Source organism: Anolis sagrei, chromosome 2, assembly GCF_037176765.1.
Source record: "Anolis sagrei isolate rAnoSag1 chromosome 2, rAnoSag1.mat, whole genome shotgun sequence".
Classification (NCBI taxonomy): domain Eukaryota; kingdom Metazoa; phylum Chordata; class Lepidosauria; order Squamata; family Dactyloidae; genus Anolis; species Anolis sagrei.
In genome coordinates, this window is record NC_090022.1 from 18,309,068 (window position 1) to 18,333,306 (window position 24,239).

The following is a 24,239-nucleotide window of genomic DNA, read 5'->3' on the forward strand; positions in this document are numbered from 1 at the left end:
ATTACGCCACAGATAGCACTTGTACAATGGGTTGTAAACCATGTGCACAGACCACTGATCCACATACATTATACCAAATCTGGAGTGGTCAAAGCATGGAGGCTGGGTGCTGCCTTTGGGACCCCCAAATACTGCTCCTGAAACCTCCCAAACCCCAAAACCAATTTGTATTATTAGATTCAGGATTTTAGGATAATTAGTAAGCTGAAAGCCAGCCCAATTGAGCCTAAAACACCATGGCTGGCTTCTCCCAATCCTCATAGAACTCACCAAAATGACCTCATTTTGGATTCACTGGACTGTATATGCTGGTGTGAATCATCAGGTGGGTGCCGTGAAAAAAGTGGCCTCACCCCCTGTCCAGTTGCTCACCCTAAACGAGACTGATATTCAGTATACAAATTGTGTAACAGAATCCCATATTTATGCAGCACTGAAGTATTATAGGATCTTGGATGAAGACAGTTGTATTTGGAGGTTGTGTTTGTGTACGCATGTGACAAGAAACATCAACATCTACATTCCACATTTGAGGTGTCGTGGAAACCATATCTGGAGATTTATGGATCTGGTTGTTCCCTGAAACCTTAGCTAAAGAAACACTGCTTCCATAATATGCAAGAACTCTCTATTTACAAGGCAACAAGTGTCTTTTCATACCATAGCACTTGGCTTGGCGGATGGCGTCGCCATTTGTTTTTTGCATGGAGCTCCACTTCCCATTATATTCGCAACGCCGGAAGTCAGTAGGGTATGGGTACTGTCCAGCTGGGCAACTGTATTGCAAAAGTGTGCCATTTTCCAGCAAAGTATAATTGCCGCCTATAATTGTGGCTGTTTCAGGGTCACAGGCAGCAGCATCAGTTGGATCTGGGAGGAGAACATAATAGAAAGTTGAAAATCCATTGAAACCAGCAAGCCACAATCTATTCATAGTTATATACTAGACTTTACTCCAGACCAACTCTTTACTGCCTTGACATACTAAGAAAACATGAGATCCAGAGTTCATCTGGGGAACCATCTTCCAAACCTGCCATCAAGTTACTCTTTCCTCTATACTAAATAAACTGTTTCTGTTAGGAAAGGCATCCATGAACAATTAGCAGCCTAATATCTATAGATTTAAGAGCACTTGGAATAGAATAACAGAATCACAGTGTTGGAAGAGACACCAAGGGCCATCCAGTCTAACCCTCTTCTGCCATGCAGGGATACACAATGATAGCCCACCCAATAGATGGCCAGTTAAAGTGGTGTCAAACTGCATTAATTCTCTAATGTATGGAGCAACTACATTGATTAATTAATGCAGTTTGACACCACTTTAGCTACCATAGCTCAATGTTGTGAAATCCTGGAATTTCTTTTCTACATTTTAGCCATTCAACAATTGGAAAGTAGTCCGGCATTTCCTTGATGAAGATTCCTAGGGAATCCTCAAAGCAGGGGTAATGGAATCACTTCCGTACTATTCCTACTTTGCTTCCAATATTGCAGTGAAATGGAACAAGATCTGGTTATTAAGCTGTAGCAGAATAGGTAATGATTAATTGAGTGTTTCAAGTAGGAAAAGAATTTCCAAATGATCAAACAACAACTCACTGTAGCACTGAGTGACTCAATGTGGGATCAACTTCATGATTTTGTGCAACTTGTATCTTAACTGTACACTGTATTTCCTATATACACTTTATATGACCTGCTTTATAAAAAATTAATGAAATTGTAGCCCCAGAGACAGCCAAATCTTCATTACCTCCATTGCAATCTGCCCTGAGTCCTCCTGGGGAGATAGGGAGGAATATAAAGAAAGTTGTGAGACCTCACAACTCTGAGGATGCCTGCCACAGACGCAGGTGAAACGTCAGGAGAGAATGCTTCTAGAACATGGCCATACAGCCCAAAAACGTACAGCAACCCATAAATAAAGTTTTATTAAAAGTTTTATTATTACCCCGCTGGAATAGGAAGGTTGGGCAAATCCCTCTGGCCATTTCCCAATACAGATTTATTTATTTATTTATTTATTTATTTACAGCATTTATATTCCGCCCTTCTCACCCCGCAGGGGACTCAAGGCGGATTACAATGTACACATATATGGCAAATATTTAATGCCAATTTTGACATACAACATATACAGACATAGACAGAGGCTATTTAACTTTTTCTGGCCGCCAGGGGAGCTGTCGCTTTCATCGTCCATCTGCGACACTGATGAAGTACTTCTGCATTCCCCGCATGCTTTTTGCTGGAGTGCTTGCTGGAGTCTTTTTATGGCCTCATAAATTGGTTAATTTAGCCTCCCCACACTTTAAGGTGGTACCTAATTTTCTTACTTGACAGATGCAACTGTCTTTCGGGTTGCAAAGGTCGACAACAGGCTACACAATTGGTTGGAAACCCACTCCAACCCGGGCTGGCTTCGAACTCATGACCTTTTGGTCAGAGTGATCTTAATGCAGCTGACACTCAGCCAGCTGCACCACAGATAACACTATGTAACACAATCTTTGTTCCTGGGTTATAAATGCCATTTCCTAATTGGTTCTATCATTTTTTTAAAAACATGGGGAAAAGTTTATTAAACTGCAAAAACGTTGTTTTTGTGTGATATCCTGCAGCACATTTTGCTATAGTTTTTCAGTAAATATCTCAAGTCTCAACCAATTCAACATAGTTTGCAGCAGTCACAAAAATGATGGTTCTGGAGTGTAACAACTACTTTCAAAGTAAGTATCACTCAATTAAGTAGGAAATCACACTTTCAAACCAGGAACAGAACATTTTTCAAATTTGTTACATAATGCAACCATCAGGTTCACTGTATATATGCAAAGATAAGTAATCTCCAGTGCCAGCCAGAGTAGACCAAAGATTTTTGTGTGATTTACCTGAAGCTCAGAGCCTGCTGCCCCCTGTGGAAACAGAGACTTACAAATATGCACATTTGTTAATTCTTTTTACAACCCATCCCTTGATTGCCCAGGATCAGCATCTTTGTTTCCTGAGCCCTGTATCATTGTTTGTCATGGAACTGGATAGTGAGCTAATCAAAAGTTTATCAACATATCACTAGCATTGTCTTGTCCAGATTCCAACCCTCCTAGAAGGCCAACCTATTAGACCAAGCCATGACATCAGTGGAGCCTTCAGCCAATCCTGGTGCAGATCTTGGCCAGCCTATTTCCTGGCCAATCTGAGGAGGGAGTGGGAAGTTTGAATTGTTGTCAGAACTATATAAGATGTCTTGCATTTTTCTGTAAGATGTCTTGCGTTTCTTGTACATTTTGAAGCAAATTGGGTTGTTGTAGGTTTTTTCGGGCTGTATGGCCATGATCTAGAGGCATTCTCTCCTGACGTTTCACCTGCATCTATGGCAAGCATCCTCAGAGGTAGTGAGGTCTGTTGGTACTAGGAAAAAGGGTTTATATATCTGTGGAATGACCAGGGTGAGACAAAGGACTCTTGTCTGCTGGAGCTAGGTGTGAATGTTTCAACTGACCACCTTGATTAGCATACAATGGGCTGACCATGAAAATGAACAAAATCTGGCTACCAGTATTAAAAAAAACCTCTAAAATTGCAACAGCACAACAACAGAGAGGAAGCAGGCAGGGACATCTAATTACCTCTCAACAAAAGTTTGCTCCAGGCACAGTCAGCCCATTGAATGCTAATCAAGGTGGTCAGTTGAAACATTCACACCTAGCTCCAGCAGACAAGAGTCCTTTGTCTCACCCTGGTCATTCCACAGATATATAAACCCTTTTTCCTAGTACCAACAGACCTCATTACCTCTAAGGATGCTTGCCATAGATGCAGGTGAAATGTCAGGAGAGAATGCCTCTAGACGATGGCCATACAGCCCAAAAAAACCTACAACAACCCAGTGATTCCGGCCATAAAAGCCTTCGACAATACATTGAAGCAAATTGCTTGTACTTTCATCCTAATTAGCCAAATTGTAACAAACCCCCGTGACTAATCTACAACTTGGTGAGTTGTTTCTCTGTCCTGGCCCTTCTGGTTGTAGCATACACCCACCGGGCACAGATCCTCTTATCCATGATTCTAACTAAATCACATGTTCTTTCTTGGTATCTCTAGGTTTATCAGAGTGAGTATATGGTCAGTGTCCAGCAGAAGGTGATCACAGAATCGCCCTGGAAAACCTAGAGATTTCTAGAGAGATCATAATAAAATCTGAATTTCTCTGAACGCTGAGGAAAAGAGGGGTGCAATATTGACATGTCCTAAACAGGGAAATTCCAAAACAATATTATGCACTCCATTTTTATCAGTGTTCCTGTGGTTGATTACATAATGGATGCTTCATATCTCATGGTGCTTGGTTCCAGGACCCAATCACCCCTTCCATGGATACTAAAATCCATGCATATTCAATGGTGAAGAAACATGGCGAAGGTTCTATACAACACTGACAACTCGAATGAGTTCTGGAGAGAGCCTGAGGATATATCTAACATCTTCAGGATGCTCAATGTATGGTAAGATATTGACAAGCTGGAAAGTGTCCAGAGGAGGGCGACTAAAATCATCAAGGATCTGGAGAACAAGCCCTATGAGGAGCAGCTTAAGGAGCTGGGCATGTTTAGCCTGAAGAAGAGAAGGATGAGAGGAGATATGATAGCCATGTATAAATATGTGAGAGGAAGCCACAGGGAGGAGGGAGCAAGCTTGTTTTACGCTTCCCTGGAGACTAGGACAAGGAACAGTGGCTTCAAACTACAAGAAAGGAGATTCCATCTGAACATGAGGAAGAACTTCCTAACTGTGAGAGCCGTTCAGCAGTGGAACTCTCTGCCCTGGAGTGTGGTGGGGGCTCCTTCTCTGGAAGCTTTTAAACAGAGGCTGGATGGCCACCTGTCAGGGGTGCTTTGAATGCAATATTCCTGCTTCTTGGCAGGGGGTTGGACTGGATGGCCCATGAGGTCTCTTACAATTCTAGGATTCTATGAAATGACATTTATAACTCAGGAACAAAAGGACTGGATGGCCCATGAGGTCTCTTCCAACTCTTTGATTCTATGATTCTATGAGATCAAGTTTGCTTTTCAGATTTGTAACGTAAATATTTTTGAGCTTATGGTTCAATCTGTGGATGCAAAACCTGTAGCTACCGGGGGGGGGGGGGGAGTTGTATAATAGTTAATGTAATTTCTGCTTTCGTTTCCTAAATACAATACTCCCCAAACCAACAGAACCGAAAGCTAAACTCTGTAGTGAGTTACTTTTCTTTTTCTGTTAGAACAGCAACACAACCAAAGCAGTAAAAATATCAATATACACAAAATAACTCAGCAAGCTTTCTCTAATTATGGGTAGCCTCAAATCAATTCTTCCTAGTAAGATAGCATCCTTGTCTCTGTGTTGGATTGTCCCCCCACAGGCTGCAGATATGGATTCACATAATTGATTCATCCTCCATTTAAAAACATTATCGCCCTTTTGCAAAGCTAAGTAAATTATGTAAATTTGCACATTTTTATGCTATCATTTGTTTTAATTATTCTTACTTTTGGTATAAATCTGTATTTGTTTTGGGATTTGGTGGGATAGGTATTTTGTTGCATAGCATTGAATGTCTGCTGATTTTGTTGCTCACCGCCCTGAGTCCCTTCGGGGAAGATAGGATGGTATATCAATATATTATTACTCTGTTTTCCCGAAAATAAGACCTACCCTGAAAATAAGCCCTAGCATGATTTTTCAGGATTTTTCAGGATGCTCAAAATATAAGCCCTACTTCAAAAACTAGTTACAATTAAATAAAATATATCCACTGGGTTGTTGTAGGTTTTTTCGGGCTGTATGGCCATGTTCTAGAGGCATTTTCTCCTGACATTTCGCCTGCATCTATGGCAAGCATCCTCAGAGGTAGCTTGCCATAGATGCAGGTGAAACGTCAGGAGAGAATGCCTCTAGAACATGGCCATACAGCCCGAAAAAACCTACAACCACCCAGTGATTCCGGCCATGAAAGCCTTCGACAATACATAGGAAAAAAGGTTTATATATCTGTGGAATGATCAGAGTGGGGCAAAGGACTCTTGTCTGCTGGAGCTAGGTGTGAATGTTTCAACTGACCACCTTGATTAGCTTTTGATGGCCTGGCAGTGCCTGGAGCAATCTTTTGTTGAGAGGTGATTAGATGTCCCTGTTTGTTTCCTCTCTGTTGTTGTGCTGTTCTAATTTTAGAGTTTTTTAATACTGGTAGCCAGATTATGTTCTTTTTGTTCAAATATATCCATTTGGGGGAAAATACATCCCCTGAAAATAAGTCCTAATACATCTTTCGGAGCAAAAATTAATATAAGACCCTGTTTTATTTTCAGGGAAACAGGGTTATTATTATTATTATTATTATTATTGAAAAGGATTACAGGATAATCCTTCTGTCATTATACTGAACCACTGCACCCCAAAGTCCAAAACGCTCCGATATCCAAAACTGTCCACATGTGTGGCTGTCATAGCAACCTCTTTGCTTTCTGATAGTTCAGTCCACACAAATTTTGTTTCATGCACAAAAGTATTAACAATATTGTATAAAATCACTCTCAAGTTATGTGCACATATAAAACATCAATTAATTTTGTGTCCCATCCACAAGATATGCATGACTAATTGGCTTTGTAAATGCAGATATGCCCAAAGTCTGAGGGAAAATTCTAAATCCAAAACACTTCCCATCCCAAGCACTTCAAATAAGGGATGTTCAACCTGTATTGGTATTATGCACGGCATCAGATTACACATAAGATATCAGATATTAATAAAAACTATATCCTGTATGTTAAATGCTGATCTGATCTTGCACATTAGGCAGGGCCAACCATGGTTAGCAAGTGGATGGGAGACCATCAATGAATACCAAGTGCTGTAGGCTCGGTTTCAGAGGAAGGAACAGGCGAAAACATCTCTAAGGTTTCCTTCTCTAAGAAAACCTAATGAAATTCAAGGGGGTTGCCAGAAGCCGAAAGGTGACATGGGCTTCTGGCAGTTTAGATCAAAGCCTGCGTCACCTTTCGGCTTCTGCATTATATGATCAGTGAAAACCCATATAGCTGCCATGAACTTCATTATATAACAGTGTAGATACAGCCATATGGAGGAAAAACATCCAGTAAATATAGATACTGGGTTGGTGTAAGTTTTTAAGGTTATATGGCCATGTTCTAGAAGCATTATCTCCTGACATTTCACCTGCATCTATGGCAAGCATGCTCAGAGGTTGTGAGGGCTTCGACAATATAGATACAATATAGAATATAGATACTTCGAAAATATAGACACCTTCGACAATATAGATACTGTCGCTGGGATCTTCAGCAAGCATTTACCATCCTATTGTCGAAGGCTTTCATGGCTGGAATCACAGGGTTGTTGTTGGTTTTTTCGGGCTATATGGCCATGTTCTAGAGGCATTCTCTCCTGATGTTTCCCCTGCATCTATGGCAAACATCCTCAGAGGTAGTCTGAGGATGCTTGCCATAGATGCAGGCGAAACGTCAGGAGAGAATGCCTCTAGAACATGGCCATATAGCCCAAAAAAAACAACAACAACCCATTTACCATCCTTTTCAACTCTTCTATATCTGAACAGATAGTCCTGAATGAATACTTCCAGCATCAGCTCATAGAAACACTTCCCATTTTTGCCTTCAAATATTTACTGATTCTTGTAGGTAGCTATGCACCCTCTGATAGCTCTGCCATTATCCCTGGGATATGTTGGCTTACCTGTCCAAAAGGCCAAAAGTGCCACAAGGATGCAGGCAAAAGGGTGAAGTTGCTGCATTTTGGGTTCTGCCTTCAGCGCACCTCCTTGCTTCAGTGGTGGCAGGACCAATGCAGTCCTGCTGATTTCTGATACTGTTGGCCTTCCTCTTCAGACCTTCATTGCTGGGTAACTCCACCCCAAGTGAAACAGCTGAGTTTTGGGAAATGGCATAAATATAGATTAAGCAACTCCAGGGCGGGGTGAAGGCAAGTTGGATATTGGCCTGCAGGTGGACAGAGAGCTGGCAGAGACCCTGCAGAAAGGAAATGAGAGAAATATCCAAATGTCTTGGAGGCAGCTAAGCAGGGAAATCCCCCAGTATAGACACACCAGAGTTTTGAAAATGTGCACATTTTGGAGACTTCTCAGAGGGTATGAGTGGGTCACGTCCTCAGCATTTTTGCATGGATCAGGGCCAAGCTCCGTGAACCCCATCCCTGCTCCTCCCCCTGTGTTTGCTTTTTTGAATGAGACAATATTTATTCAGTTGAATTTCCTCATTTTATTAGGCATCGGTGTAGCAGGAAATTAGATTCTTCAGAAGTAAGCCATTGACTGCTATCAAAGAGCAGCTTACGGTTGCCAGGAGGAGAGAAAGCGTAAACATTCAAACTGGTTCATCTTAAAAATAGAGTTCTGGCATGCAGAGAGAGAAAATGACTTGGGGTCCATCTACACCAGCGTTTCTCAACCTGGGGGTCAGGAACCCGGGAGGGGAGTCACAAGGAAGTTTCAGAGGGTCGCCAAAGAAAACATATGACTGTGAGAGCCATTCAGCAGTGGAACTCTCTGCCCCAGAGTGTGGAGGAGGCTCCTTCTTTGGAAGCTTTTAAACAGATGCTGTATGGCCGTCTGTCGGGGTGGTAGGCTTTGAATGCAATATTCCTGCTTCTTGGCAGGGGGTTGGACTGGATGGCCCATGAGGTCTCTTCCAACTCTATGATTATATGGTTCTATATAATTCTGATGGTCTTAGGAACCCCTTTGGCAAAGAAGGCTGAAGATCTCTCTACCTGTCCTTCTCTTCCTTTCTGGAAACAGATGGCAAATCCTCCCACCAAAAGGCTTCCTCGGCTGTGATTGGCCAGCCTCTCAATCAGCCTCTCAGCCAAGGGGAGGGCTATTTCTGAGAGAGCAAGTGTGCTTGGCACATGGCAGCGTGATGCGCATGTGCAGGCAAGGGAGAGCGCGTGAGTCTGGAGGAAGGCTCACACCAGCAAATCCCTTCAAGGCATGGGGGTTCTGTGTGGGAAGTTTGGCCCAATTCTATCATTGGTGGAGTTCAGAACACTCTTTGATTGTAAGTGAACTATAAATCCAGCATTACAACTCTCAAATGTCAAGCTCTATTTTCCAAAAATCCAGCAGTGGTAACATTTGGCATTTTGAGTATTGATGCTAAGTTTGCTCCTGATTATTTGAGTCCACAGTGCTCTCTGGATGTAGGTGAACTACAACTCTAAAACTCAAGGTCAATGCCCACCAAACCCTTCCAGTATTTTCTGTTGGTTATGGGAGTTCTGTGTGCCAATCTGACCCAATTTTATCATTGGTGGGGTTCAGATTGCTCTTTGATTGTAGGTTAACTATAAATCCCAGCAACTACAACTCCCAAATTATAAAATCAATCCCCCCCCCAACCCCACCAGTATTCAAATTTGTGCATATTGGTTATTTGTGCCAAATTGGGTCCAGTGAATGAAAATACATCCTACATATCAGATATTTACATTACGATTCATAACAGTAGCAAAATGACAGTTATGAAGTAGCAACAAAAATAATGTTATGGTTGGGGGTCACCACAACATGGGGAACTGTATTAAGGGGTTGCAACATCAGGAAGGCTGAGAAACATAGATCTAAACTGTAGAATGAATACCATTAGTCAATGTCACAGGATTATAGATGTAGTTATGCAAGGTCTTTTGCCTTCTCAGCTAGAGGTGCCTCACTAGACAACAACACCTAGACTTCCATATCACTGAGCCATGGCTGTTAAAGTGGTATCAAGCTGTATTCATTCTTCGATGTAGACGTCATCCAGGTGTAGCTTTTTTGGGGACATTATTTGGGGGAAAGCACACATTTTTAAGGATATTTTCTAGAATGAAAACAAAGTATGCTGAAAAGTATTTATTTACGACATTTATATGTTGCCCTTCTCACTCTGGGGACTCATAGTGACTTACAAGATATATAAATACATACAATATATTATATTATTAGCACAGTACAATATCAGTATTATATATTACTATACTGTACTATAGCATTATATTGTAATATTATTAGTAATATTACATGTAGTATAAAATATATAATTAAATTTATAATATTATTCTTACTGGTATTATATTGTATTACATTTAATATTATCAATATTATATGTATATATAATATATTATATTATATTATTAGTAAAGCACAGAAGACAAGATGGAACTGTCTTCTATTAGTCTATTTTCCAGTAAGAAGTGTTATTTCCTTTCTTACTTTTGTTCATTAGCTTTTAAAGAAATCTCATGAATAATTAACAATGTAATTGTGTTCAATAACTAGTCTCTTGAAGATGAAAAAGAGACAGGGACAGAGAATCCATTGTTTCATCTCACAGATGTGTCCCTTTGATATTCTTTGCCCGGATCATTCTCAAGTCCAAAGTACCTGCCTTGTTTGAATAGCGGAAAGGTCAACATCCTTCTCTTAACCCATGTTGCTCTTGCTTGAATCTTCTTTTGTTTTGGCACATTAGAGAGTAATGAGAAAATATGACTTTAGGGTAGATTAGTGTGGAATATCCACTGCATGATATTCACTCTGCTGACAATTTCTGGAAGTGCTTAGTTTCAAAAGTGAGAGCTGACAACTTTTTGCTGACCACAGAACTACATCCGGAGTTCTCCAAACCACTTATTCCCAGCTGTGGTTGTACTAGATTTTACTGTTTTGTGTGAATTAGGTATGGCAAATGGAGACATTGCCACCCAAATGCCTTCATTTGCTCCCCTGAAATCATACTCCTGGCTGTACCTGAGCACCAGGTTATCTCTGTAACCTTTCACCTGGGATTCATTTGGCGTAAAGGAAAGGTAAAGGTTTCCCCTTGACATTAAGTCTAGTTGTGTCTGACTCTAAGAGGTGGTTCTCATCGCAATTTCTAAGCTGAAGAGTCGGCATTGTCCATAGGCACCTCCAAGGTCATGTGGCTGGCATGACTGCATGGAGTGTCATTACCTTCCTGCCAAAGTGGTACCTACTCTAATCTGCATGTTTTCGAACTGCTAGGTTGGCAGAAGCTGGGGCTAACAAAGGGAGTTCACCCTGTCCTATTGATTTGAACCGCCAACCTTCCGTTTAACAAGTTCTGCACCTTAGCCGTTTAACTTGCTGCACCACTGTGGATCCTCAGATATTTTGGACTTCAACTCCAGAAATCCTAACAGCTGGTAAACTGGTTGTGATTTCTGGGTGTTGTAGGCCAAAACATGTGGGGAGAACCACTGCATTAGATCATAGAATCATAGAGTTGGAAGATACCTCATGGGCCATCATGTCCAACCCCCTGCCAAGAAGCACATTCAAGGCACCCCCAACAGATGGCCATCCAGCCTCTGTTGAAAAGCCTCCAATTAAGAAGCCTCCACCACACTCCAGGGCAGAGAGTTCCACAGCTGAACAGCGCTCACAGCTAGGAAGTTCTTCCTCATGTTCAGGTGGAATCTCCTTTCCTGTAGTTTAAAGCGATCGCTCCACATCCTAGTCTCCAGGGCAGCAGAAAACAAGTTTGCAGGCCAAAATCTCATTGGCTTTTTGAGCTGCTGCATGACATTATTGGCTCATGTTTAGCTTGTTGTCCACAACTCCAAGATCTTTTTCACACATACTGCTATCCAGATGACATGGGTGGGATGGGAAAAGGAGAAGGGATGGTTGTCCAATTTCTCCCAATTCCCTGTCCCTCTCATGTAAGTGAATGAACACAAATAGTTGGTCCAAGCCATCCCACCAATACACGCACTCTTTGTGCTAAATACAGTTCGGGGTTCTGTAAACCGCCATGAGTCAATCCCAGGCTGAGAATGGCGATATAGAAATATAGTAAATAAATAAATAAAGAGATTCACAGTTTTCTCCCTTTCACAAGGGTCCTGTGCCCCTAGACCCAACAAAATCGAATGACTGGCTGTATTTCTAGACTTGATGGTGGTTTACAAGTGAAACAACCCAGAACAGTTGTTCCTGCCCAAGACATACAATATTAAATATATGTGCATTCACATATATCCAGAGAGAATATAAGAATTATAAAATATGCAACTATTCCAGACAATTGTAAAACAAATAACGTGACAAAAGACAAAAAATACAGCATGATATAAAGCAAACTGACTAGTGTGTGTGATCAAAATATACAGGATTATAAAAACTAAAATTCCAATTGTCCTCTCAACTCTCCTATATGCCTGTGAAACATGGACTGTCTACAGATGTCAAGCTCAACTTCTGGAACGATTCCATCAGCGCTGCCTCTGAAAAATCCTGCAAATCTCTTGGGAAGACAGGTGGACAAATGTCAGTGTGCTGGAAGAAGCAAATACCACCAGCATTGAAGTGATGCTCCTACGTCATCAACTCCACTGGACTGCCAACATTGTCTGAATGCCCGATCACTGTCTCCCAAAGCAGTTACTATAATCCCAACTCAAGAATGGGAAACATAATGTTGGTGGTCAGGAGAAGAGATTTAAAGATGGGCTTCAAGCCAACCTTAAAAACTGTGACATAGACACTGAGAACTGGGAAGTCCTGGCCCTTGAGCGCTTTAACTGAAAGTCAGCTGTGACCAGCAGTGCTGCAGAATTTGAAGAGTCTCAAATGGAGGGTGAAAAGGAGCAATGTGCCAAGAGGAAGGCATGTCAAGCCAACCCTTGCTGGGACCACCTTCCACCTGAAAACCAATGTCCTCATTGTGGGAGAACATACAGATCAAGAATAGGGCTCCACAGTCACCTACAGACCCACCACCAAGACACTACACTTGGAGGGCCATCGTCCTCAAGCTACGAGTATTCTCCTAAGTAAGTAAGTATCTGAAGCATGCAGGTGTGGTTGACATCTAAGGGTTTCTTTTAGAATCAATCAGCAAACCTTGTGATTTTTTTGGTCTTATTCTTTATTTTGGAAAGTTAACAATATTCTGTACAGAGCAGACATGAAACAGATGTTGAGGAGTGAAGGTATTCCCAGTCAGTCTTGTAGTTTACCTGTTTCATTTAAAGGGTAAGGTTAAAGGTTGTCCCCTGACATTAAGTCCAGTCATGTCTGACTCTGGGGTCTGGTGCTCATCTCCCATTTCTAAGCCGAAGAGCTAACGTTGTCCATAGACACCTCCAAGGTCATGTGGCCAGCATGACCGCATGGAGCGCTGTTTCATTTAAACCATAAGAAAAATTCTTGGGTAAAAAGCTGGGTAAATTTCCTTGTAAGTGGATGAGATGGGGCTGGACTGGATTGAGGAGAAGTACCATTCAGTGCCAGGAGCACCACCCAAAGAAGGAAAGAATGTCAGCAAGAGTAGAAATCAAGTAAAGAAGGAGTTCCAGTAAAATATTCAAAAAATCCCCCAAATGTACTTTATGAATTGCATCAGTTAGGAGACTTCCTTCCTAAGGGGAATTATACACGCGCGCACACACATACACACACAGAGAGACACACACACACAGAGGCAGTCCCCAAATTATGAACAAGATAGGTTCTGTAGATTTGTTCTTAACTGGAATGTGTATGTAAGTCGGAACAGGTACATGTTTATATATGGCTATCATGTCAGGAAGTTCTTCCTAATGTTCAGGTGGAATCTCCTTTCCTGTCATTTGAACTCATTGCTCGAAGTCAAAGTTTGGTGGAACAACTCTGGCTGACAAATTCTAGAAGAGACATGGGCTAACTTTCTAAATTGGGGGCTGCATGGCGGGCTGGAGCAGGATGGGTGGGCCAGGTTCTCCCCAAGGAGGCAGAAACTGAAGGAAAGTCAGGAAAGTTTGGATCCCAACAGGGTTAGCCTTGGCCAGGTTGAGAGGGTGAGTGGGAGAGAAAGTGTATCCATGAGAATCTGTATTGCCTACTTTGTCTCCCAAAGCAATTACTCTACTCTGAACTCAAGAAATGAAAATGGAATGTTGGTGGGCAGGAAAAGAGATTTAATGATGGGCTCAAAACCAACCTTAAAAACTCTGGCATAGACACTGAGAATTGGGAAGCCCTGGCCTGTGAGCTCTCCAGCTGGAGGTCAGCTGTGCACAGCAGTGCTGCAGAATTTGAAGAGGCATGAATGGAGGGTGAAAGAGAGAAACGTGCCAAGAGGAAGGCGCGTCAAGCCAACCCCAACCGAGACCGCCTTCCACCTGGAAACCAATGCCTTCACTGTGGGAGATGATGCAGATCAAGAATAGGGCTCCACAGTCACCTACGGACCCACCCTGGAAGATTATCCTACTCGGACAATGAGGGATCGCCTAAGTAAGTAAGTAAGTACTCCTGATATATAATCCTAGAATCCTAGAGCTGGAAGAAACCCCCAAGGTATCTAGTCCAACCCTCTGCCTTGCAGAAAAGCTTTCAGAGAAGGAGATTCCACCACACTCCCAGGCAGCCTATGCCACTCTCCAGGAAGTTCTTCCTAATCTTTTTAGTTGAATCTCTTTCCCTGCCATTTGAACCCATTGCTCCCTTGTGCCCTGGTCTCTAGGGCAGCAGAAAGCCAGTTTTCCTCCTCAATGAGACACCCTTTGTAATCTTGAAACATAGTTTTCATGTTCCCTCTCAACTGTCTCTTCTCCCAGCTAAACATCCCCCAGGAGGAAAGGAGGAAGGAAAAGGGGAAGGGAGGAAGAGAAGGAAGGAAGGATAGAAGGAAGGGAATAGAGAAGTGGTTCTTAACCCGTGGGCCGGGGACCGAAGACGAAAATCCGGTCCACAAGCCTCCTTCCATTTTATTTTATTTTACTTATTTTATTTTTGCTCCTTTCACTCGGCCTGCCACATAAGTTCTGTATCAGAAACTAAAGCTGATGTGATCAATCCAATACAATTTTCTGAATCAGCACACCAAACCAAATCTAAAGGAGACACTAATGTTGTTGTTATTATTGTTGTTGTTTTATACTGTTTTGATGTTTTAACTTGTTTTATGATATTATGTGTACTGTTTTGTTGGAAACCGCTTTGAGTCGCCGATTGGCTGAGAAAGGCAGTATATAAATACAGTAAATAAATAATAAATAAATAAAGTTGACCAAAACTGATTCATAACCTCTTTGGTACTAATGTTGGAGTGTGGTCCCTGGTCAAAGTGATCCCTGGTTAAATGGTCCCTGGTCAAAAAAAGGTTGGGAACCACTGGAATAGAGAGAGGGAAGGAGGAAAGAAAAGGGAAGGGAAGACAAAAGGGAAGGGAGAGAAGGAGGAGAAATGGATGGAGGGAGGAAAGGGGGAAGGAAGGAAGGAAGGAAGGAAGGAAGGAAGGAAGGAAGGAAGGAAGGAAGGAAGGAAGGAAGGACAAAAGGGTGAAAGGGAAGAATGAGGGAGGGAGAAAGTGAGGTAAGGAAGGAAGCCGGGGAGGGAAGGAGGAAGGAAAGAGAGAAGGAAGGATTGGATGGTGATGGAGAGGAGGAGGGTCTGAGAAAAGAGCCCAAGTAGCCGCATCTAGTTCCCAGGCCTAGGTTTGCCCTTATCTGATCTAGAATCAGTTTTGGATCATGATCCTTCAAGTTGTGGATTTCAACAAAATAAGCATGCCAAATGTAACGAAGATACTTTTTTAATAAGCATAATGGAAATCAATGTGTTGCCTGGGAAAAAAGCTAGGGAACAGCAAATGTATAGGTTTGTGGTTTATTGCATAGGGATGAATCTCAGCGATTTGCCCAAATGTTGCCTCAGCCAGTCCTGGATGCTGAAAAGACTGATATAGAAATCTCGTGGTTTATGATTGCGTGGAGGGGAGACCCGTATGATCTGCTCTGCGTTCTTCCTTTTGCATGGATCGTAGGTACCCCAGCTGATCACACCCACCTGTCAGGAAAGAGAAAAGAACTCAGCCAAAAACTAAATGCCAAATCTACAGTTTACAGGGGTCAAAGTACACCATCTCTGCACCATCTCTGTGGAATAAGTGTGGCAGAAGTCAGATTGAGATCAACTTAATTCTTTTCTAGGATTGCCACAGCCCTTCAGGCCAGCTATTTTGTACCTGGCTCTTCTAGAAGCTTGCCTACCATTTGCTTCTTACATATTCTTGTCAAACCAAACCATGCTGGTATTTTCATCCACTGATGCTTAATCCTTCCAAAGATGGTTGTCCTGCATCACTTCCAACAAGTATGTATCAGGGTGGATAATGAAAAGCTATGAGGTTGTTGTTATTGTTAGCTGCATCACAATGACTTCATAGAATCATAGAATCATAGAATCAAAGAGTTGGAAGAGACCTCATGGGCCATCCAGTCCAACCCCCTGCCAAGAAGCAGGAATATTGCATTCAAATCACCCCTGACAAATGGCCATCCAGCCTCTGCTTAAAAGCTTCCAAAGAAGGAGCCTCCACCACACTCTGGGGCAGAGAGTTCCACTGCTGAACGGCTCTCACAGTCAGGAAGTTCTTCCTAATGTTCAGGTGGAATCTCCTCTCTTGTAGTTTGAAGCCATTGTTCCGCGTCCTAGTCTCCAAGGAAGCAGAAAACAAGCTTGCTCCCTCCTCCCTGTGGCTTCCTCTCACATATTTATACATGGCTATCATATCTCCTCTCAGCCTTCTCTTCTTCAGGCTAAACATGCCCAGTTCCCTAAGCCGCATGGATAGAGTCGCATGGATAGAGTCGCATTAGATAACTCATTGCTCGTAATAAATATGATGATGATAGTGATGATGATGATGATGATGATGATGGTTATTATTATTATTATTATTATTATTATTATTATTATTATTATGGAGACGCTTTTGCCCCTACAGGGATATGTATCCTTCAACTTTCATTCCTAAAATGAACAGTGATCATATCTAGAAATAAAAAAAAAGTTATGAGGACTTATGGCAACCCCATGAATGAAGGAACTCTAAATCCCTGTATCTTCAAAAGTCCTGCTCAGATCTTGCAAACTCAGGGCTGTGGCTTCCTTGATTGAGTGTCTCCACTTGGAATGCTGTCTTTGTCCTTTCCTTTTACCTTACCAAGCATTATTGTCCTTTTTAGTAAGCCATTAGTTCTCATTGTACGGCCAAAGTAGGTCAGTCTTCGTTTAGTCAGTCTAGGGAAAGTAGACAGATACAATGAGAGGCTCACTTACCTGAAAATGTCTTTCTCTTCTCTCTACAAAGAGTGATCCTCCAGATTCTCCTATAAAAAGAGGAAAAGGTGGAATTAAAGGCTGACACAAGGAACCACAATATCCCACTCCCATGTCAGGCTTCTAAATATACCAAGTGCTTTCTTTCTCTTAACGTGACCACTCTTCTTCACCATCAAAGCAACCATGCAGAGTAGGAAAGCGCAAGGGCAGATGTCATCACTGTGTCTGGTTGTGATCCCCAGGTTGTGCCAGTCAGCTTTCATACAGTATTATTTCTAGCACCCATTTTTTTGCTTTATATTCAAGCAGTGTTTCTTGTAAATCAGAGAACGGTCCAGAGTAATTCCCAGGTATTTTGGTGTGCTGCAATGCTTCAGTGGGATTCCTTCCCAGGTAATCCTCAGAGCTCGGGATGCTTGTCTGTTCTTAAGGTGAAAAGCACACATGCATTTTAGAGGGATGAGGAATCAGCTGTCTTTCCCTGTAATAGGCAGTATGGGCACCTAAAGCTTCAGAGAGCTTCATTTCAACCATTTCAAAGCTCCCTGCTTGAGCGGTGATGGCATGATCGTCAGCATAGATGAAACTCTCTTTCCCTTCTGGCAGTGGCTGATCATCTGTGTAAATGTTAAACACTGATGGAGCAACCATAAAACCCAGGCATACCAGGAGATGGAGCATGTCTAGACTGATAGGCTTAACACCAAGATTTAATGACACCCAGATTTGATAAAACTTAATTTTAGTCTAGTTTTGAACTATCAACTATCTTGACTATGCCACTTCCTTTATCGTTCTTCCATATTGAAATATCAAAATCCATCAGGTTGGCATTCACTATGTATCCAAATAAACCACAACTTTGTTACTAAAGATGATAGAGATTAAATGCTTAACTACAGCTATAGCAACCCCAGTCTATTTGGTTACTCATGCTACAGAAAAAGAGAAGGCATGCCAATTTAGTTGACATCTTATCCGGAAGCAACTGTGCATGTGACTGTAGCTGGCTCTATGGCAGTGTTTCTCAACCTGGGGGTCGGGTCCCCTGTTGGGGGGTCACAAGGGGTATCAGACAGGTCACCACAGACTATCAGAAAACACAGTATTTTATGTTGGTCATGGAGATCCTGTGTGGGAAGTTTGGCCCAATTCTATCATTGGTGGGGTTCAGAATGCACTTTGATTGTAAGTGAACTATAAATCCCAGCAAGTACAACTCCCAAATGTCAAGTCTATTTTCCCCAAACTCCACTAATGTTCACATTTGAGCATATTGAGTATTCGTACCAAGTTTGGTCCAGATCCATCATTCTTTGAGTCCACAGTGCTTTTGGATGTAGGTGAACTACAATACCAAAACTCAAAGTCAATGCCCACCAAACCTTTCCAGTATGTTCTGTTGGTCATGGGAGTTCTGTGTGCCAAGTTTGGTTCAATTGCATCATTGGTGGAGTGCAGAATGCTCTTTGATTGTAGGTGAAATGTAAATCCCAACAACTACAACTCCCAAATGACAAGTTTATTCTCCCCAAACTCCACCAGTGTTCACATTTGGGCATATTGAGTATTTATTATTATTTTATTATTTCTAGCATGTCCTTCTCAACCCTTGAAGGGGGACTCAGGACTGCTCCATAATTGTTTGAGTCCACAGTGCTCTCTGGATGTAGGTGAACTACAACTCCAAAACTCTGGTGTAGAAACTACACTAGAGTTTACATCCCAGAAACTACAACTCCCAAATTTATTTATTATTTATTTATTTCACTTACTTATACCCCGCCCTTCTCACCCTGGGGGGGGGGGGGGACTCAGGGCGGCTTACAAAGGAGGCACAATTAGGTGCCCAAATCAATTGACAAGCAATACAAAATACAAAACAAAACAAAAACAGTTCAACAAATTAAATTAAAACATCAATACATATTAAAATAATAAAACAATCTCATGCTCAGGGTTCCAAGTCCATATATCCATTCCATTCCATTTGTCCTTGTCTATCATGTCAAGGTCTATTTTCCCCAAACTCCACCAGTGTTCACATTTGGGTATATTGAGTATTCGTGCCAAGTTTGGTTCAGGTCCATAATTATTTGAGTCCACAGTGCTCTCTGGATGTAGGTGAACTACAACTCCAAAACTCAAAGTCAATGCCCACCAAACCCTTCCAGTAATTTCTGTTGGTCATGGGAGTTCTGTGTGCCAAGTTTGGTTCAATTCCATCCTTGGTGGAGCTCTCTGATTGTAAGTTAACTATAAATCCCAGCAACTACAACTCCGAAGCAACAAAATCAACCCCACCAGTATTCAAATTTGAGTGTATCGGATACTTGTGCCAAATTTGGTCCAGTGAATGAAAATGCATCCTGCATATAGAATATTTCCATTACGATTCACAACAGTAGCAAAATTCCAGTTATGAAGTAGCAGCGAAAATAATGTTATGGTTGGGGGTCACCACCACATGAGGAACTGTATTAAGGGGTTGCAGCATTAGGAAGGTTGAGAAATAGTGCTCTATGGGATGACACTCATATAAAGGCCATCTCATGTGACTTTTAAAACATTCTATCTTTATTTATACCCTGGGATTCTTCTACTCATGACAATGATAATATTGTTTTTCCTCATTCTTTCTGGGTGTGGATTATACACACCTATATTTCAGATCGTATGGCTTTGGCAGGACCCACTGTTTTTGTTTGTTTTCTTGAAAAGGGACATGTCTACTTGATGGTGCTATACAAGCTAACGATAATAATATAATACACTAGGGCAGGTATGAAACGCACCTAACCTTTGTGCATAGCACTGGCCAGACACTTTATTTCATAACAACATGGACTTCAACTCCTACAATTCCTACTGGCTGTGAGGAAATGCAGGAGTTGAAATCCAAAACACCCGGAGGGCCAAAGTTTTCTCATACCTGAGCTAGAATCATAGAGTTGGAAGAGGCTTCGTGGGCCATCCAGTCTAATCCCCTGCCAAGAAGCAGGAAAATCCATTCAAAGCACTCCCCACAGATAGCCATCCAGCCTCTGTTTAAAAGCCTCCAAAGAAGAAGCCTCCACCACACTCTGGGGCAGAGAGTTCCACTGCTGAACAGTTCTCACAGTCAGGAAGTTCTTCCTCATCTTCAGGTGGTATCTCCTTTCCTGTAGTTTGTAGCCATTGCTCTGCATTGTAGTCTCCAGGACAGCAGAAAACAAGTTTGCTCCCTCCTCCCTATGACTTCCCTTCACATATTTATAGAGGGCTATCATGTCTCCTCTCAGTCTTCTCTTCTGCAGGCTAAACATGCCCAGCTCTTTAAGCTGCTCCTCATAGGGGTTTTTCTCCTCATAGGGCTTGTTCCAGCAAGTAGGAATATCCAAACAAATTTATTGGAATGAAGAGGCATCTTTAGAATTCAGATCAGCTCCTCTTTCCTCTCTCCACGCTTCCGACACTTAATCTGGATACATTCACTGCTCTTGTGTAGATATAATAATAATAATAATAATAATAATAATAATAATAACCTTTGCAAGTGGCAGCCTCCACGTGGTTGTCATTCCCGCTGCACAGGAATCTGTTTGTGACCACTTCAGAGACATCAGATACTTGGGAATATATCATGCCTTCTTGAACAGCTCCGGAAATACAGGAGGGACGCTACAGAAAATAACATGTCACAGATTACCTCACTACCTCTGAGCGTGCTTGCCATAGATGCAGGCGAAACGTCAGGAGAAAATGCCTCTAGAACATGGCCATATAGCCCGGAAAAACCTACAACAACCCAGTGATTCCGGCCATGAAAGCCTTCGACAATACAGTCACAGATTAAATGGCTAAATTGCTATTTAGGACATAGTTTCATTGGGGCCATGGTGGGACAGTGGGTTAAACCGCTGAGCTGCTGAATGAACTGCGCCCATACCATGGGAAGTCTGATTTGACCATGGTAGTCCACGCTCTAGTTACATCCCATATAGACTACTGCAACGCCCTCTACGTGGGGTTGCCTTTGAAGACTGTCTGGAAACTCCAAATGGTTCAACGGATGGCAGCCAGGTTACTAACAGGAGTAGTGCTCAGGAAGCATATGACTTGTCTGTTGTGTCAGCTCCACTGGCTGCCAGTTTGCTACCGGGCACAATTCAAAGTGCTGGGTTTAGCCTATAAAGCCCTAAACGGTTCTGGCCCAACTTACCTGTCCGAACACATTTCCTCCTCTGAACCAACTAGAATCATAGAATCATAGAGTTGGAAGAGACCTCATGGACCATCCAGTCCAACCCCCTGCCAAGAAGCAGGAATATTGCATTCAAAGCACCCCTGACAGATGGCCATCCAACCTCTGTTTAAAAGCTTCCAAAAAAGGAGCGTCCACTACACTCCGGGACAGAGAGTTCCACTGCTGAACGGCTCTCACAGTCAGGAAGTTCTTCCTAATGTTCAGATGGAATCTCCTTTCTTGTAGTTTGAAGGACGTTATAATCGTCTGGGGAGGCCCTGCCCTACTCTCGATCCCGCCTGCATCACAAATACGTTTGGTGGGGATGAGAGACAGGGAGTGTGTCACCATTCAGCAGTGGAGTGTGGTGGAGGCTCCTTCTTTGGAAGCTTTTAAACAGAGGCTGGATGGCCATCTGTCAGGGGTGCTTTGAATGCAATAGTCCTGCTTCTTGGCAGGGGGTTGGACTGGATGGCTCAGTGGTGGCCCCTCGGCTGTGGAATGCCCTCCCTAAGGAAATCAGATCAGCCCCTTTGCTTCTAACATTCTGGAGGAGAGTTAAGACCTGGCTGTTTGAGCAGGCATTTGGAAATCTTTAAGGCAGTGTAACAGACATAGGAATGGAACAATTGGATGATGAGACTGGTTTTTGTTTTTAACTAGGGGACGGAATTGTTTTATGTTTTATTGATTTTACTATGATCATATATTATATGTAATGCTTAAAGTTTTTAAATGTTTTGTGTTATTGGGCATTGAATCTTGCCTCTGTAAACCACCTTGAGTCGCCCTCGGGCTGAGAAAGGCGGTATACAAATATAGTAAATAAATAACATGTGTTGGGCGGAAGGTCAGTGGTTTGGATCTGCGGGACGGGATGAGCTCCTGCTGTCAGCCCCAGCTTCTGCTAACCTAGCAGTTCAAAAAATGCAAATGTGAGTAGATCAATAGGTATTGCTCCTTTTGGAAGGTAATGGCGCTCCATGCTGTCATGCCAGCCACATGACCTAGGAGGCATCTATGGATAATATCAGCTCTTTGGCTTAGAAATGGAGATGAGCACCAACCCCAAGAGTTGGACTCCACTAGACTTAATGTCAAGGAGAAAGCTTTGCCTTTACCTTTACCAGTTTCACTACTGTGAAATAAAATGAAACATGGCATATAGTATGACCTCTGTATCTGTGAAACAGATATCCATGGTTTCATTTGTCCAGGACCAACAAACTTTCTAGCATTTTCTTGCACAATTCTATTATACACCTAGACCAGATATCATTTCAATAAGGTTTTCTACTATTCACAATTTGCTAAGTTTGGAAATATATTCCCTGCAGATATTGGGGTTGCACTATATAATAAAATGAATTAAAATGCACAAGTGTACGGAGCCCCTTGTGGCACAGTAGGTTAAACCCTTGTGCCGGAAGGACTGAAGACCGACAGGTTGCAGGTTCAAATTCGGGGAGAGCGTGGATGAGCTCCCTCTATCAGCTCCAGCTCCTCATGTGGGAACATGAGAGAAGCCTCCCACAAGGATGATAAAACATCAAAACATCTAGGCATCCCCTCGGCAACGTCCTTGCAGCCAATTCTCTCACACCAGAAGCAACTTGCAGTTTCTCAAGCCACTCCTGACATGACAATGAATCTATGTCATCCTGCATTTGTATGTAGTATTCCTCACTCCAGATGGCAATCTTATTTATGGAACTCTGGATTAATGAATCAAGACTAAAATTCCATATAAAATGCATTAGTTTGATTTTGTAATGCTGCCATGCACTTTGGTGTCTGAAGGAATCTCGGAGTTTAAAGCACTGAGCCATTTAACTAGAGATTTCCCTTCTCTTTGAAGTTTCGATCCCTTGAGGTCTCCACCAGAATCTGGATTCAACACTGCGTGCTATTCATCACATTGGCCTCATTGCATGTCATTTAACGCTGCAGATCCTACTTTATCAAACTACCATATGAACAGTATGTATATTTGTCACCCAATCCCTGGGTGCATAAGGAAAGGGAATAAATTCATCATGAATCATGTAATGTAGCAGATTTAGGGCCTTTCCACGCAGCTATGAAACCCAGAATATCAAATCAGGAAATCCCACTGTATCTGCTTTGAACTGGTTTATCTGAGTCCACACTGCAATATATTCCAGTACAAAGCCGAAATTTGGGGTTTTATTTAGCTATGTGGAAGGGGCCTTAGACAGATTTATCTCTGGGTAGTTGTAGGACCTCACAATCTCTGAGGATGCTTGCCATAGATGCAGGCGAAACGTCAGGAGAGAATGCTTCTAGAACATGGCCATGTAGCCCGAAAAGCCTACAACTACCCAGTGATTCCAGCCATGAAAGCCTTCGACAATACATTAGATTTATCTCTCTTTTTATGTGAGTGGAGAACAAAAAGTCTGTTAACTGGGCTCCATACATGCGTATGCTGCTTGTACACATTATAGCAGGATTCCTTGTTCAATCTGGCAGCAAATACAGTCCAAAAATTTCATCAGTTCTCTATTTTGCTGACTCTTTCACAGTACTGTTTTTTTGCAACTATTTCAGTATTCCACTTCCTTTCATAAACTGTGCTTCCTTGCAACAGCTGCTTAACACAGAAAGGAAATCCCCTTTTCAACAGTTCCCTGCTAATGAATTTAAGGATTGCAAAAGTTCACACCACATTTACAGGAGCATCACACAGTTATGGCCAAAATTACATAATACAATAAAGTGAGGGAACCCCAGAAATTCTGGCTTAGCAGTTTTGAACAGCTTGCTGTTGCAGGCAACTCTTTCAGTTGCGCACACAGCAGAATAAATAAAATGGCTTTGCTCTAT

The 24,239-nt window shown here is 42.2% G+C and overlaps 1 protein-coding gene across 1 annotated transcript in view; it reads right to left on the reverse strand.

Annotated features, from left to right (window-relative positions):
• LOC132765693 (uncharacterized) overlaps nucleotides 1-24,239 on the reverse strand; it is a 100,174-nt gene that overhangs the window by 31,954 nt on the left and 43,981 nt on the right. The window contains exons 17-21 of the mRNA XM_067464751.1: nucleotides 20,695-20,827; nucleotides 17,165-17,214; nucleotides 15,717-15,889; nucleotides 7,771-7,916; nucleotides 661-870 (exon numbers count right to left, since the gene is read on the reverse strand). Of these exons, the coding sequence (XP_067320852.1) occupies nucleotides 661-870; nucleotides 7,771-7,916; nucleotides 15,717-15,889; nucleotides 17,165-17,214; nucleotides 20,695-20,827 (712 nt within the window). The remainder of the gene's footprint in view (nucleotides 1-660; nucleotides 871-7,770; nucleotides 7,917-15,716; nucleotides 15,890-17,164; nucleotides 17,215-20,694; nucleotides 20,828-24,239) is intronic.